The 17,372-nt window shown below is 36.9% G+C and overlaps 1 protein-coding gene across 2 annotated transcripts in view; it reads right to left on the bottom strand.

Annotated features, from left to right (window-relative positions):
* LOC121424698 (tRNA pseudouridine synthase A-like) overlaps positions 1-17,372 on the bottom strand; it is a 33,112-nt gene that overhangs the window by 4,421 nt on the left and 11,319 nt on the right. Inside the window, exons 2-10 of one of the 2 annotated variants that reach the window (XM_041620449.1) lie at positions 6,846-7,077; positions 4,959-5,080; positions 3,971-4,200; positions 3,167-3,295; positions 2,550-2,624; positions 2,488-2,491; positions 1,632-1,771; positions 1,141-1,256; positions 189-263 (exon numbers count right to left, since the gene is read on the bottom strand). In XM_041620449.1, the coding sequence (XP_041476383.1) occupies positions 189-263; positions 1,141-1,256; positions 1,632-1,771; positions 2,488-2,491; positions 2,550-2,624; positions 3,167-3,295; positions 3,971-4,200; positions 4,959-5,080; positions 6,846-7,037 (1,083 nt within the window). In that variant the 5' untranslated portion in view covers positions 7,038-7,077. Of the gene's footprint in view, positions 1-188; positions 264-1,140; positions 1,257-1,631; positions 1,772-2,487; positions 2,492-2,545; positions 2,625-3,166; positions 3,296-3,970; positions 4,201-4,958; positions 5,081-6,845; positions 7,078-17,372 lie in introns of both variants that reach the window. The other variant, XM_041620448.1, reaches the window with a different exon arrangement.

Raw genomic sequence — 17,372 nt, forward strand, 5'->3', positions numbered from 1 at the left:
GGGATATCCTGAACATTCCACTCTTTTGGAATACTATGAAAAGCCACTCCAGCCAAAAAATAGAGCAACGTTTCCTCTACCCCTACCACTATTGCTTATTATAATTCACAAACTTTGTTATGCAGACTTTGTATATGTGTGCTTATGCATTTGAATTTTGGTGAAGAGTTGGCTTTAGAATGGCTTACCTTAGAATGCTCAAAGGTGAGTGGTTCATGGAGCCCATCACTGCCCCATCGTCTGTTGTAGCAATCATAATGAACCTAGGAGCCAGAAGAGTATTGATAGCATTAGGTTAAAATTAAAAGCAGTAAACAATGATTTCATGACAAAGTCTGTAAAATCAAGGTTAATTGTCACAATATCATTGAGGATATAGATCTAGTACAGTTACATAAACCAAATTTTGTGAAATCATGAAATATAAGCAGCAAAATAATCACACTAAAAATTAACACCACAAATAAGCACATGTGGAGAGGTGTATTTTAAAAACGAGGAAAAAGACCTGACATTTTGATGAAATACAATGCTTTTTTGTAATTTCTTCAAGAATCATTTGGCCTTTATTTTTTATTCATACATACTAACACTCAGGTAGTCATATTGGATTGTGTATGAAATCATTTTGAAACAGTTATCACAACTGGCATTTGTATTTCATGGTGCAATCAATACATGCCCAATCAATTAGAGTGCTTATTAGTAGTATTGGATATAACATGTACTGTTAGCATTAAAGAAAAAATGATAACTCAATTGCACAAAAATGTATCCATGACATGCTAAGGGTTAATGTATGCACTATCAATTGTACAACATTTTTGTTACAGGGGAAACATATCAAACACACATACCGTACATGAAAATATGATATGAAAAATAAAGATGATTTCATGCAATATCATAAAGAAATAGGAGAGTGGGGACATGACATCATGAGCCCACCTAATGAATATTCATGACTGCATGCATCAAACCATTATCACAAAATATTGCTAAGATTTGAAATTAAATTACCTTGTTTAATATTTCTTATCAGATTTCTTTTGGCTTGGTGAGTTTAACTCTTATTTATTTATGTATGATTATTTTCAACACTGAGTACCCCATTTAGTGTATTGACAATGGTAAACATACCGCTTCTAATACCAGGCCTAAGCCAGGTGCTCTAGGAATGTCTAGCTTGGGTTCTTCAAAGGCTCTCTCAATAGTACTTGGTGGGGTCAGACCTCTCACTACAGCTAGAACAAGACCTAGAAACAAAAAGGATAAACCCCACTTACTATCTAAAGATAACTGCTGGATACATATAGTTATTCAAGTAAATGACCAATCAACATAGAGATTTCTAGGGAAAGATAACAGCTGGGATGTCTTCGTAAAAAATTGGTGAACCAGAAAAGCCATATCATCCAAAGTTTCCGAGCTGACAAAAAATTGCAAATATGTCAGGGGTTTTCAAAATCCATGATGAAACTGCTGTTTTTGCTAAAGGCTTTATTGGTTGCCCTCTGTCATGAAGGGCACTTTACAATACATTTCCTATTTTCTTGAATCGCTCCTGCATCCTGGAAGCAATAACTCTCTATAATGTCAAATAGAACAAGTAAAATAAAAGAAAAACTTACCAATCATCTTGCGAATTTGATGTAGCATAAAGCTCTGACCTTTGACCTTTATGACGGCGAACTCTAAGCCATCATCCACAAAGCCTTTTTCGCATGTGAACTCCTTGATGTATCTATTGGCACTGGGATCTTTGTAGGCTCTTCAAAGGAAAAGAGAGAGAGTGACAAAGAAAAGGAAAAACAGGTAAGTCTGGCTCTGCTGGCAAGGAACAAGAGATCTGAGAATGGTGTAAATTGTTTCAATCTTTTATAAAAGTGTATTTGATAGATTTCTTCTATACATGAAAATTATCACAATCAAAGACAAAGTACTAAAATTATTAATACCAGTAAAGTATGTCTGAAACTTTCATGAGTTTGATTTTGTATTTCATTCAAAGAGTGATCAAAGAGAATGGTGCTCATTTCTTCTGCATTTACTTCAAAGTGGACTAAAGGTTAATGCATATATGGTGCATATATTCTTTTGTTTTAATGAGAGTGCCGTTAGAATAAACTACAGGAAAATTAAAAATATACATTACTGGATCCACATATGTAAGTAAGTCCACATGAAGAAGCAAAACAAAGAGTTCTTACAGCACTGCTCTATGATAATTTAATTCCATCCAACTCCTAACCCACAAGTTTTCTCATAGTATTTTTTCTTTTCTTTTGCCAATAAGGCATGGAGAAGTACCTCACATAAGAAGCTTACAACATAAACAAAATCTTGATGTTTTGGGCTTCTCATAATTTACAATTGAGCATGGTCTTACTTAAACTTGACTTTGGAATACAAGCTAATGGGACTATCCAGCCATGCATGTAAAATTGTTATAACATGTATGGATGTTCACTGAGAAGTATTACTTACTTTCCTGATGTAAAATTGTTATAACATGTATGGATGATCACTGAGAAGTATTACTTACTTTCCTGATGTAAAATTGTGAAAATTGTGAGTGCCGATATACTTCTTGAGTTGCTCATTCACTTCCTCAATCTTTTCATCTGTAGAAAATTCAAACAAACAAACATGACAATCTTTGCATTTCATAATGCATGTGTTCAAGTTGCGCCTTTGTGACTTTAATACGTCTCGATCCTGAGAAAATTGTTTACGAAAGTGTACTTAACCTCATGCATTTTTTCTTTCACCTGATTACAAGCCTCATTTGAACACTACTTGGTATTTTCCTGAAACTCTAATGATTAATTCTCATACTTTGCTGTACTTAAAATTCATCATTCAGTTAATATTTCTTCAATTTTCAATTTTCCCTCATGGCCTATGCGAATAACATGTGAATAATTATTTTAGTGCCCCTCTTCTATCTTTGCCTTCCCCCTTTTATTTTCGTTTATTTAATTGTGAAGGCTTATGTTTATGTTATTTAGTATTCCCCCCCTTCCATCCATTTGACAGAAGTTATTATTAAGTTCTTCAACTTTTCAATAAACAATGTGTATTAAGTGCTTTATTAATGTTGTATATTACTGATAATTGCTTTTATCATGAAATCCTGGATCTACCCATGAATATATGTACTAACCAGTAACTCTGTATTTCTCCTCTGTGAAGCTCTCTAGCGGGGTAAAAGAAAATGTTGGTAGCAGATACATGTAGGTCCTGAACTCACAATTATTCTTGCAGTTAAAACCTCCTGTTGTCCTTACAACATCTGTTAAAAATAAAACCAAATATCTTTGTAAAAAAAGGTTCAAGAAATTTAACTTGATGCAAGACTTTTTCAAGAAATAAGTTAGGGCATCTAACATTAAAGGAACAATATCTCCAATTGAATGAAAACTATTGAACATGGTGTGTAGTAAAGATACATGTTAGAGTCAAGAAAAATGCATTTTAATAACCTTGATATCGGCAACTGACTTGGCTAGACGTAGGTACATGTGAGGAGGAAGAAGAGAATGGGGACACAGGGTATGAAGAGCTGAGAGAAAAGAAATAAGACATAAAAAAGGGTGTTGCCTTTGCAATCCCCACCTTCATCCAGTTGGTGAAGCAGTCACATGTCCCATTGTCACATATTAATTGGCCTTCTTCTCTCTATATTCCCCTCCTTATCTTTGCTCATACCTAAAGTTTAACTTACTTTTATCTAAAATCAGAATATTACAATCAAGTATTAAAACCAATCCTGAAAAAAGGAATGTTTCATATATAAATGCTCTTTGAAAGCCTTGTATGTTCAGGATATAAATGTGATTATAAGACCTCTTAATAACCATAACTGTTTAAGCAAGACAAAACACTTCCAAATAAAAGGTACATCACACTTCATCAAGGTACTATCTAGCAAGAAGGTGATGGATTTTATAACAATAGTGAAGCTTACCCATGACTCGGATGACCGGTGGTAGATGCTCATTGATTTTATCTACTAGGTTATCAAGCATGAGTAGCTTGAGTGAGACTACCTGGCCTGCTGCCGATACCCCCTTGTCTGTCCTTGCACATCTCTGAAAGCTCATCTTATTCATGTTCCTTCCACAATCCTCTGGGATGGCTCCTGATTTGACCAATGCATTCACTAGATCCTCCTCAATGGTCTGTACTCCCGGGTTCCTGAGGGTAAAAACAGTTTTGATGGATAAAATTGGGGCACGATTGTTTTGCTTTTTTTATTCCTGTAAGACCGTTGTTAGACTGTTTTGAACCATTTCAAAAAGTTTTGAAGTTCATGAAGACCACTGAAAGATTGGTCAGGACTCATGTGAGACCTCAAAGACCATTGTAGGTTCAATGAGAGAACTCTGAAAGATCAACCAAGATTCTTGGTCTTTCAAAGGTCTTTCGGCTGTCTTGTTCTCTGTGGAATGGTGGTTTAAAGATTTTTAGTGAATATGTTGTTTTAGTCTTGATAAAGCACACTTCACTCTCAAGAATACAAAGAACAACATCAACAAATTTAGGCATGCAGGCATACATGTAGAGCCCACCTTCAATACTTGTAATAAAACTTTCACTCATCTTCAATCCAAAGTTTTGAATCTGGTTTTGTCCCCGTGAATGAGAGTAGCCAGATTCACTTATCACTTTTTTTCACTAATAATTAAAGTCATTGTGTTTGATAGGCTATGAAGAAGTACTATTACGCACGCCTTGTTAATACATGATGTAACAAAGCACTGTAACATTTACATGATGAGAAAAATGCACCAATTATTATTTGAAATCTTAATGTTTTCAAAATAGCATGGGCAAACTCATGACATTGTAATGCTTCCATTACGAGTTTAATGTTCTACACCCACTAGTAAGCCTAACCATAACCATGCCGTCCAAAAACTAAAAACAATATCGAGTCACCGAACTATGCTTACCTCTGCATGCCGACATAGTTTGCCCCAGCATAAGAAAGGAGAATGGCTACTTTACGTTTTAACACCTTGTTTCGTTTTTGACCTTCACTACCACCATTGGTGACTGTGCTGCTGACAGTATCCTGTAAATGTACAAGACAATTAACATTCTTATCTCATTTTCTAATCATTTCTTTATTTGATGTTAAAAAAGGATACAAAACAAATTTTAAAACAAAAGCAAACAATTTATAAAATTACAATGCCATATTTGATAGACATAAAATGGTCCTCTGTACTAGTCTTGTCATATTTTTCAATTATTAACCTCAACCTTCGCTTTGGTCACTACCATTATGCAGATTTAATCAAGTAAGTTTACAGTTACATGTAATTGTGATTATGTTTTTCCTTTCGACTGTTGGATCCAGGATTTTTCAAGAGGAGGCAATAGTCTACAAACAAGTGGAATGCCTCTGGCCGTCTCACCTGCATCACGCGGTTCAATATAGCAGCAGTGCTGACTTTGAATACTACTCTAACTCGCACAAGATGTTCAGTGATACATGGTTACTCTTATGTCCACTTTTTATGAACTAGACCAATAAACTTACAGAGATTCACAAAAAAACCCCAACATGGCCAAAGTTCATTGACCTTACATGACCTTTGACCTTGATCATGTGACCTGAAACTCAAACAGGATATTCAGTGATACTTGATTACTCTTATGTACAAGTTTCATGAATCAGATCCATAAACTTTCAAAGTTATGATGGTAATTCAACAGATACACCCAATTCGGCCAAAGTTCATTGACCTTTGACCTTGCTCATGTGACCTGAAACGTGCACAGGATGTTCAGTGATACTTGATTACTCTAATGTCCAAGTTTAATGAACTAGACCAATAAACTATCAAAGTTATGATGGTAATTCAACAGATACCCCTGATTCGGCCAAAGTTCATTGACCCTAAATGACCTTTGACCTTAATCATGAGACCTGAAACTTGCACAAAATTTTCAGTGATGCTTGATTACTATAATGTCCAAGTTTCATGAATCAGATCCATAAACTTTCAAAGTTATGATGGGAATTCAACAGATATCCCCAATTCGGCCAAAGTTCATTGACCCTAAATGACCTTTGACCTTGGTCATGTGACGTGAAACTCATGCAGGATGTTCAGTGATACTTGATTAACCTTATGTCCAAGTTTCATGAACTAGGTCCATATATTTTCTGTTATGATGACATTTCAAAAACTTAACCACAGGTTAAGATTTCGATGTTGATTCCTCCAACATGGTCTAAGTTCATTGACCCTAAATGACCTTTGACCTTGGTCATGTGACATGAAACTCTAATAGGATGTTCAGTAATACTTGATTAACCTTATGGCCAAGTTTCATGAACTAGGTCCATATACTTTCTAAGTTATGATGTCATTTCAAAAACTTAACCTCAGGTTAAGATTTGATGTTGACGCCGCCGCCGCCGTCGGAAAAGCGGCGCCTATAGTCTCACTTTGCTTCGCAGGTGAGACAAAAAATGAACCCTTTGCATGCTGATGTTGCAATCTTGCACATTCGTACAATTAAATTCAACTATCGTAATAATTAGTTTTCCCCTACCTTCAAATTAGATCATCTAAATAAAATGCAATAGTTTTTGGATAACATCTATATAATAGTGATAATGATAAGAAGTATCAATGGTGCAATATGGCCATCTTTAATTGAAGAAAATAACATGGAAACAATTGCCATTAACATCCCCCAAAATGAATTCAGCATGCAAAGAGTTAAGAGGTCAAAGGGAGGTGGAAAGGGGTCAATTCAGAACCATGGCACCATCATGCACTGCATACCATGCAAGTATAATTTGATTTTCTGAAGATCCATACCTCTGTTTTCTGTATCTTGCTGTCTTTATCATCTAGCAAATTATCTGCTGCCCTCTTCCTATCGTCTGCTCTGGCTGATACCAATGTGCCACCTCCATCAGCAGACAGTGCTGTAGTCACCGGGACAGCGTCAGCCATTTTTAAAGATGATGCAGCACTTTTCAAGAGGTTGGTTAATGTTCTACGAATCATGGAAATCCAAAGTGAATAGCCTTACCGGTATCTGTCAAACCTTTAAAAGATTATTCAAAGAAGCTGGAGATTATTAATAAGAGAGTTAGAGTACACATCATGGTCTTATACCCTGTACTGTACATTTCACAAATTCACACTATTCATGAGAGAAGTAACACAATACAGTAATGTAGATCACACTCTCCCAAACAATGTAGGTTCACTATATTGTGCTACATGTTAAAACTGGGACCTTTAAAGGACAAGTCCACCCCAACAAAAAGTTAATTCGAATAAAAAGAGAAAAATCCAACAAGCATAACACTGAAAATTTCATCACAATTGGATGTAAAATAAGAAAGTTACGACATTTTAAAGTTTCACTTAATTTCACAAAACAGTTATATTCACATCCTTGTCGGTATGCAAATGAGGAGACTGATGACATCACTCACTATTTCTTTTGTATTTTATTATGTGAAATATGAAATATTCCAATTTTCTCCGTTGTTCTGTGAAACAATGATAAATTCCTCCCTGAACATGTGCAATTTAGCATTGTTTAATATTTATATGATTCAATCAAGTTGGTCCTTATTGTCAAATCTGTAAAAAATGAATTATTATATAATTCAAACAATAAAAAACAAAAGAAATAGTGAGGGACATCATCGACCGTCTCATTTGCATGTCATTGATTTGTGCATATCACTGTTTTGTGAAAAATAAGCGAAACTTTAAAATGTCATAACTTTCTCATTTTACATTGGATTTTGATGAAATTTTCAGCATAATGCTTGCTTGATTTTTCTCTATTTATTCAAATCAACATTTTCTGGGGTGGACTTGACCTTTAAATTAAGCAAAATTGTTTAAAATAGGCACCACTGGTCCATTTTATAAAATTTATTGCACTTGTTTAATGATACAATAATCGCCATTTAAAAACTCATCCCTGAATCACATGCTTTAAGGTCTGTATAATATCAATCCAGTCCATTAAATATCATGAAAAATCTAGACCACAGAATCTTTCATTCGCTTTCCAGATATCCATGTCATTTATTTCAAACAATCAGCATTATTTTGATATCATTATGAGTTCCATCTATCATCACCATCATCAAACTACATGTATGTATATAAATTTCAATACTATCGTCATCATCTTCATCATATTTACTACAATCATAAATATGATCACCACCACACAACCATCATCATCACCATCATCACATCTACTATAACTATATCACCACCACCACCATCATCATCATCACACCTAGTCCTATAACTATATCAAGTCCTAACTATATCAACACCACCACCACCATCACCACCACCACCACCACTACCATTATCATCATCATCATCCTCATCATCATCACAGCTACTATAATCATATCACCACCACCACCACCACAACCACCATCATCATCATCATCATCATCATCATCATCACAGCTACTATAATCATATCACCACCACCACCATCATCATCATCACCATCCCCATTTATCTTTAAATTAATTATTACATATTTTGGAGGGGAAAGAGTGTGTTGTTGTTTTTTTTTGGGGTGTGGTTATAGGCCTACTAGGTCACATTATAAGAATAACACTCATATAATCATTATATAAAAAAGTAATTTCCATGTTGATCACCAGTAAGTGCAATTATCGTATGATGAAATGGATTGTAATCACACGATGGGCTGAGAGTGCACCTCTGACCACATGGGCTTTATAACACATGGTTTGCAATGGGTTACAAATATGAAAGCACAAATGCTCAGTCATGCTGCAAGGATCCAGAGTGACAGTGTGGCGTTCCCTACATGTATGCCATTTATACCTTGGTCACATTTGTTCTACGGTGGCCGTACGACAAGTCCAAAACAGCCGTTTTAACATTTTTTTGTACCAGCTACATGTACATATAGGTGGTTTAAATAAAAATGAATGAAACTACCGTTTTCGACTCGCCATACAGACGCCGTAGAACAAATGTGACCAGGTATTAGTGATCACTACAATATATATACCGATTTATATAGTGCAGAAACTATGTGCAAATATTCTACTGCACTGCAATTAAAAGAGCTTGTGAAATGCTTGAGAACTAATTTAGAAAATGGGGAAAAAAAACATTGTGTCAAAGAGCACTGGCATTGAGTTTGCCCGATTTGCGTGTCCAAATAGGTCCAGTCATATTTTATAACAAGTCATGGTATCATCCTCGGTTGGACTGTGTCAGGAAAGAAATTTAATTATACATTTGAAGAGTTCAAACATGTGTTTAAAATATTTACTGTTTTGAATGTTTTAAAAGCAAGCATTGGAAACGCTTGATGCCCCCCCCCCCCTTATACCAGGTTGATGTCATATTTTATGCTATGTAAGAATTTTCATACAGGTGTCATACATAGCAAAAAGTGCTCTAGCATTGAATGTATAGAATGCACAGGAAGTCTTTTTAAGAATGTGTTGCTTTATGCACTCATCTGCTATTGAAATTCCTTGGATTACTCTTTAGAAATTGTACAGTTATTCGTAGTAACGGTAGTGTATATTAGGAGGTCAATTTTAGTAATTCAGGGAGAACCACCTAAGCCAGAATAGACTACAGATGTTCGTATAGGCAGTCTAAGTTATAACTGAGGGACTACGTCGGTGACGAGATAACGACCCCAGCTGCCGCCGGTTCTCCACCGACATGACTGGTCAAAATTCATGTCATCATTGGGGGCTCGATCTCGTCCACTAATTCGTTGAAGCCACATCTATCTTATCTGGGGGCTATACTCATCGAGGGGTAACACAGTCTGCGGAGGCCGAGGCCGAGTGGAGAAGAGACATCGCAACCTGCGGAGGCCAGGAACTGGACCGACCACCAGGGCCAAGTGGGGCGTGTCAGACCAGATATGATGATGGGGGCTCACATCAACGATATTACCGTTTAAGTTAAGTTATATTTTGTTATCCATAATCCATATCCATGTATATTTTCATGTAACTCATTGTAAAAGAAATCAAAGGAAACCACAGAATGATTTAAGAGCTTTGATTAAATCTTTCATAACTGTAAACCTCAGTTTTTACGTGTTCATTATTTTGGTGTCGAGCAGCAGTAGTTAAATAATAAAAAAAAGTCACTTCCCACGTGACAATTTGGAGGTCCCACCGAGACACTGCTGCTTGAAATATTTAAAATTATTCTGGAAAAGAATTAATTACTGCTATGGTTCCCTTTCCATGTTTAGGAAATAATTAATGAAGTAGTCTATTGACATTGATACAATGTTTAGTGGTTTCTCCCCAAGGTTACGTCCTTGGTAATGCCCGGTGTTTAGGCAATTTGTGATTGTTGGTGCAAGTTTACGTGCTTGAATAGATTCCGGTGTTGAATTTGACTAGGCTTTGAATCCTCTTGTGTGAAGTGGATTAGTGTGGTTCCGCATGGTTTAATTGTATGCTCATTGGGAGATACATTCTAGTGTGCTTGTTGAAAGGCACTAGGGGTTTGGCATTTGTTGCCAGGTGTTAAAGCTTTTGCTTTGTTTATGCGGATGGTTAAAGCCTGTTAGGATATTTGAATTTGTTGGAATCTATAGTTAATAGTCGCTATGGCTAGCATTGAACAAATGAAAGAATTTTCCACGTTAGGTAGGGAAATGGGCCTTAGTGGGGGCGAGTTGAGTAGGTTTGTGTCTGAGCGTTGCCAGGCGATAGAACGAGAGAAAGAAATTGAAGCTCGAGAAAAGGAGCGTGAGCATGAACTGAAGTTAGCGCATATGCGTAAGGAAGAGGTGAATGATGTACCTCAGTTATGTGGGATAAAGCTTGAAGTAGGTCGTTTTGACGATGCCCACGATAAGTTCGATGCTTACATAACCAAATTTGAGATGTTAATGAAAAGCCAAAAAGTTTCTGATAACTTGTGGGTAATATATCTAATCTCTAATCTGACAGGGAAAGCGTTAGATGTAGTGAATAGGATGAATGTAGATGATCGCCAGAAATATACCGCGGTAAAAGATGAGCTGATGCAATACTATCATCTCACTGAGGAAGGGTATAGGCGAAATTTCAGATTAAGTAGGCCGTTAAACTCTGAACGTCCCAAACAATTTGCTACTAGGATGAAGGCTCATTTTGATAAGTGGGTAGAGGCGGCTAAGATAGATAGTAGTAGAGGGGCTCTTGAGGATCTGATATTGCGAGAGCAATTTTTGACTGATTGTCCAAAGGAGGTTGCTAGGTTCATTAAGGAACGAAAATGCATGAATTTTGAAGAGGCGGTTAATTGTGCGGAAGTTTATGTTAGTGCGCATGGGCCTCACGTGTTCTCTAGTGGGCAGAAATCCGAACGGTTCCGATCAGATCCGAAGTCGGGTAGTAAGAATCCTATGTCAAAACCATTTGGAAGGACTAATCAGAAATCAAATGAAATTCAGTCTAGAATAAGGAAGAATGAAGGTAATAAGCCTTTTCAAGCGAGAGGGTGTTACATGTGTGGGAATCCTAATCACATAAGGAGGGCGTGTCCCATGTTGTCCCGGCCTGCGGCGGCTCAGGGTATGATGTTTGTAGGGGAAGGAGGCCCTAAGTCAGACATGGGTGAGGGGAGTCCTCAGGTAAATGAAATAGAGTCTGAAGTTGTAGACATGACGGCTTGTTGTGTGTCTGTCGGGTCTGTGGTCGATGATTTCAGTAGTGAAGACGAAGTCGTTGAAAAGGTTGGAATGGCTTATGATGATATAGATTCAATGGACGATGGTTTGCCTGTCGTATCTGGGAGATTGATGCCTGGGAATGTTCCCGTATCAGTGTTGCGTGACACAGGTTGCACTACCTGTGTAGTAAAGGAAGCTTTGGTTATGAAAGATCAGTTTATAGGTAAATGTCGAGCAGTCAGGTTAATAGATACTACAATCAGGCGTTTTCCATTGGCTAGGATAGTTGTAGATTCGCCGTATTTCGAAGGAGAGATTGTGGCTGTGTGTATGCCCAATTGCTTGTATGATCTAGTCATTGGTAATGTAAAAGGGGCTCGTAAAGCGAGTGACCCCAATTTACATTGGGTCCCAAAGAATGATGTTGAGGTCATTGATGTGGTAAGACAAAAGGAAGAAATAGATAAGGAGTGTTCAAGTGACTTGAAGTCTGAAGCTGAGAGCGTGATTTCGGAGGAAGTCGATGTTGAATTACAGGCGGTTCAGACTCGTTCACAAAAATTGAGAGACTCTAAGCCAACTAAAGGCTTGACTGTAGCTGATCCCGTAGTTAACATAGAATCCAATGAGTTTTTGAAAGAACAGAAAGATGATGTATCGTTAGGCCCTCTATGGCAGAAAGTTGATAAGGTTAACAATTCACGGTACTTGTATTTGTGTGAGCGTGAGTTTCTGTTCCAACAGAAAAAGGATGGAAATAATCAAGGTGTAGGTCCTAAATTCCTTGTAGTTCCCAAGACTCGTAGAGAAGAGATAATGCGAGTTGCGCATGAATCATTACTTAGTGGACATTTAGGAATCAATAATACTTTGGCTAAGATTAAGGCGCAGTTTTATTGGCCTGGGATGTGTGAAGATGTCGCGAATTTCTGTAGGTCATGCGATATATGTCAGAAAACTGTCGATAAAGGTCGTGTGCCGAAGGCTAGTCTTGGTCAAATCCCACTTATTGGTGTTCCTTTTCAGCGTATCGCTATCGATCTTATGGGTCCATTCATGCCTTCAGCTCGTAAACACACACACATATTAACCATTGTTGATTATGCTACGAGATATGTGGAGGCGATACCTCTTAAGTCGATATCGACTGTTGATGTGGCAGAGGCCCTTGTTTCAGTATATAGCAGAGTTGGTATTCCCACGGAAGTTATGTCGGACTTGGGTACTCAGTTTGTATCGGATTTGATGCATGAAGTATGTAGGTTGTTGTCGGTCAGACAACTGACAAGTTCTCGGTACCATCCCATGTGTAACGGGTTAGTCGAGCGTTACAATGCGGTTGTGAAATCGGCTTTGAAACGGTTATGCTCCGAAGAACCGTCTCAGTGGGATAGATACCTCCCGGCTCTATTGTTTGCTTTACGAGAAGCGCCGAGTTCGAGCTTGGGGTTTTCCCCGTTTGAACTATTATATGGGAGATATGTTCGTGGCCCATTGGACTGCCTGAAAGAATTGTGGACGGCAGATAAGTTAGAGCCTGAACTTAAGAGTGAATATGAATATGTCATAGAATTGAGAGATAGGTTAATCAAGTCTTGGCAAATTGCGCAAGAAACACTGAAGTCTTCTGCGAAACGGTACAAGGGGTACTATGATAGGAAAGCTAGGACTAGAAAATTGAATGTAGGTGACGACGTGCTCATTCTCCTTCCGACTGAGCACAATAAATTGTTGGTGAGATGGCAAGGTCCCTACAAAATCAGAGGAGTCAAATTTGACTATGATTATATAGTAGATGTTGAGGGTGTAGCTAAGACGTATCACATCAATTTATTGAAGAAATATCATAGTCGTCCAGTGAACACACCCGTTGTTGGTTGCTTTGAAGTTGATGATGATGATGATGATGATGAGGTCATGGAAGTTGAAGAGATGACCGAACTTAATTCTGAGTTGGGTAATGAAATGCCTAAAATGCCTAGTTCAACTCAAAAGGAGTTTGTAGATAGAGTTGAGATAGATTCAGCTTTGGGTGAAAATGAGAAGATGCAAGTTCAAAAGATCCTTTGTGAATATCAAGACGTATTCACTGATATCCCTAAAAAGACAAACGTATCTAGTTGTGAAATCTTGCTAACCACCAATCAACCCATACGATCTCCACCTCACAGAGTACCCCAATCAATGGAGAAGGAGATTGATAATGAAATTGATTCCATGCTTGAGTTAGGAATAATTGAACCATCTAACTCCCCGTATGGTAATCCGATAGTGATAGTTAAGAAACCAGACGGTTCAAATCGCTTCTGCGTCGATTTTAGGCGTTTGAATAAAGTAACAGTCTTCGATCCAGAACCAATGACAAACCCACAAGAATTGTTTGCGTCACTGACCAAGAGTAGATATTTCACAAAACTAGACCTAACAAAAGGCTACTGGCAAATTCCAATGCGTGATGAGGATAAGGAAAAAACTGCTTTTCTTACTCCCAAGGGACAATATCAGTTCAAATACATGCCATTTGGGCTTGTAACCGCCAGTGCCCAATTCACAAGAATGATGAGAAAAGTACTAGAGGGAATGTCACATGTCGTGAATTACATAGATGACATTTTAATTCACACAAGTACCTGGGCAGAACATGTAGATGTGCTGAATGAGGTCTTGATTAGATTGCGCAAAGCCAATCTGGCTGCTAAGCCATCCAAGTGCACCATAGGTTCTCGAAACATAGAATTTCTCGGTCATAGGATAGGCGATGGGGCAATCCTTACTAGTGATAGGTTAACTGACAAAGTGCTTAAAGCTCCAAGACCCCAAACTAAGAAGCAGGTTAGGTCATTTCTTGGGCTCTGTGGCTACTATCGGGACTATATACCCAATTATGCAAACGTGGCCCTGCCTTTAACTAATCTGACTCGTAAAGGTACTCCTAATAATGTTGAATGGGGAACAAGAGAGGAAGATGCTTTTGTCAGTTTGAAAGAGTCAATTGCTAAACCTCCTGTGTTGAGATTGCCAGACTTTGAAAAGACTTTCATGTTAAAGGTTGATGCGTCTGATGTTGGTATCGGGGCGGTGCTCATGCAAGAGCATGGTGGGGAAGAATTTCCCTTGGCTTATGCAAGCAAGAAACTCCTCCCTAGAGAACAGAGATATTCTACAGTAGAGAAAGAGTGTCTTGCCATTGTCTGGGCGGTCAAGAAATTTGACTATTATCTGTTTGGGAGAGTATTTGAAATTCATACTGACCATAAGCCCCTCACGTATCTCCAAACAATGAAAATGACAAACAAGCGAATTATGAGATGGTGTATGTGCCTACAAGAATACAGGTTTCGCATGATCTCAATAAAAGGATCAGAAAACAAAGCTGCTGATTTAATGAGCAGATTATTGTAAATATTATAAGTCTTAAAGTTTCATTTATTTAATGATGTATTTAATGTCAAATGAATTGTTTCATATTATATTTTTATGATTATTACATGACAGATACTTCATGAAGGTTTTCTCATTTCTTTCAGGAACCCTGGAACCAGCACACAGCGTTCACGTTTCAAAAGGCTCTGCAGTGTTCTGTTTTAGGTTAAGGAAACTTTGTTTGGTAGGGCTTAGTTATACATAGTATAGGTTAGTTTAGGACAGAGGTTTTATTAAGTTGATTAAGATTGTAATCGTAGTTTTAAGAAAAGAGAAATCTTGTTATTTTACCAAATTAAGCCATTTTTTTTAATCACTCTAAAAGAAAGCAAAATCTTCAGTCATTTTAAATGACACTATTGTGAAATGTTTTTATGATTCATGTCAGTAAAAAGAAAAAGAAAGGAATAATTAAATCTTCATTGTCGATTTTGAAATAATGTTGAATATAGAGTTGAAATTTGAATTGACACTTTTCGAAATTATACACTGCATTTAACTGAACCAGTCAGAACTAACATAAAATTTTCAATCAATGATGTATTTCAAAATAAATCATTATATTGAACCAGGATTTGAAAAATATAAAACTTATCTTGCATTTCGTATTATACATACACCAGTATCAAAGGTATTTTCTCTCAGTATTAAGACATCTTGTTTTCATATATTAAGTGTCATTTTGAATTTTTAATCTTAAAAGAAAAAGAAGTGATTTCTCAGTAATTTCTGATAAGATAATTGATTTTCAATTAGCAAAGCAATGTGTAAAATCGTAAAAAGACTTCATTTTTGAAGCAGTTTGGAAGGTATATCGCCGTATTCGTAAAGTGGAATTTTTAACCATAACAATGATACAAATACCTTTACTTTGTTAAGAAAATACAACTTTAGGACAGTTTAATGATTTTTGATTAATATCAATGCAGTTTTATAGCACTGTATTTAAAAAAAGTGCATTCAAGAAGTTTGCTGAATTCGATAATTCTTATTGGTCTTTTACAAGACTTTCATATATTGTAGAATTCAAAGCAGTTTGCAAAACACATTGATATAGACAGTAAAGGTTACATTGTTATCTAAAAAAATATATATATATTGTTTAAACTGAGATGGCTAATTGAAAATGAGCTCTTGTAAATGTCTTTGCATTTATACATATACCACTGTATATAGTTAATGAAATATTCGTTTTATGATATATTAACGTTTTCATGGAAAATGATAGAGATTTGACCTTATTAAAGAAGACTCTGTTTTAAATTTCTTTTAATGGATATAATTCAGGTTCCCTTAATTTTATCTTAAGGTGGGGGATATTGTCAGGAAAGAAATTTAATTATACATTTGAAGAGTTCAAACATGTGTTTAAAATATTTACTGTTTTGAATGTTTTAAAAGCAAGCATTGGAAACGCTTGATGCCCCCCCCCCCCCCCCCCTTATACCAGGTTGATGTCATATTTTATGCTATGTAAGAATTTTCATACAGGTGTCATACATAGCAAAAAGTGCTCTAGCATTGAATGTATAGAATGCACAGGAAGTCTTTTTAAGAATGTGTTGCTTTATGCACTCATCTGCTATTGAAATTCCTTGGATTACTCTTTAGAAATTGTACAGTTATTCCTAGTAACGGTAGTGTATATTAGGAGGTCAATTTTAGTAATTCAGGGAGAACCACCTAAGCCAGAATAGACTACAGATGTTCGTATAGGCAGTCTAAGTTATAACTGAGGGACTACGTCGGTGACGAGATAACGACCCCAGCTGCCGCCGGTTCTCCACCGACATGACTGGTCAAAATTCATGTCATCATTGGGGGCTCGATCTCGTCCACTAATTCGTTGAAGCCACATCTATCTTATCTGGGGGCTATACTCATCGAGGGGTAACACAGTCTGCGGAGGCCGAGGCCGAGTGGAGAAGAGACATCGCAACCTGCGGAGGCCAGGAACTGGACCGACCACCAGGGCCAAGTGGGGCGTGTCAGACCAGATATGATGATGGGGGCTCACATCAACGATATTACCGTTTAAGTTAAGTTATATTTTGTTATCCATAATCCATATCCATGTATATTTTCATGTAACTCATTGTAAAAGAAATCAAAGGAAACCACAGAATGATTTAAGAGCTTTGATTAAATCTTTCATAACTGTAAACCTCAGTTTTTACGTGTTCATTATTTTGGTGTCGAGCAGCAGTAGTCTAATAAAAAAAAAAGTCACTTCCCACGTGACAGACTGGCAATAG

Source organism: Lytechinus variegatus, chromosome 12 (assembly GCF_018143015.1).
Source record: "Lytechinus variegatus isolate NC3 chromosome 12, Lvar_3.0, whole genome shotgun sequence".
In the NCBI taxonomy this organism is placed as follows: Eukaryota; Metazoa; Echinodermata; class Echinoidea; order Temnopleuroida; family Toxopneustidae; genus Lytechinus; species Lytechinus variegatus.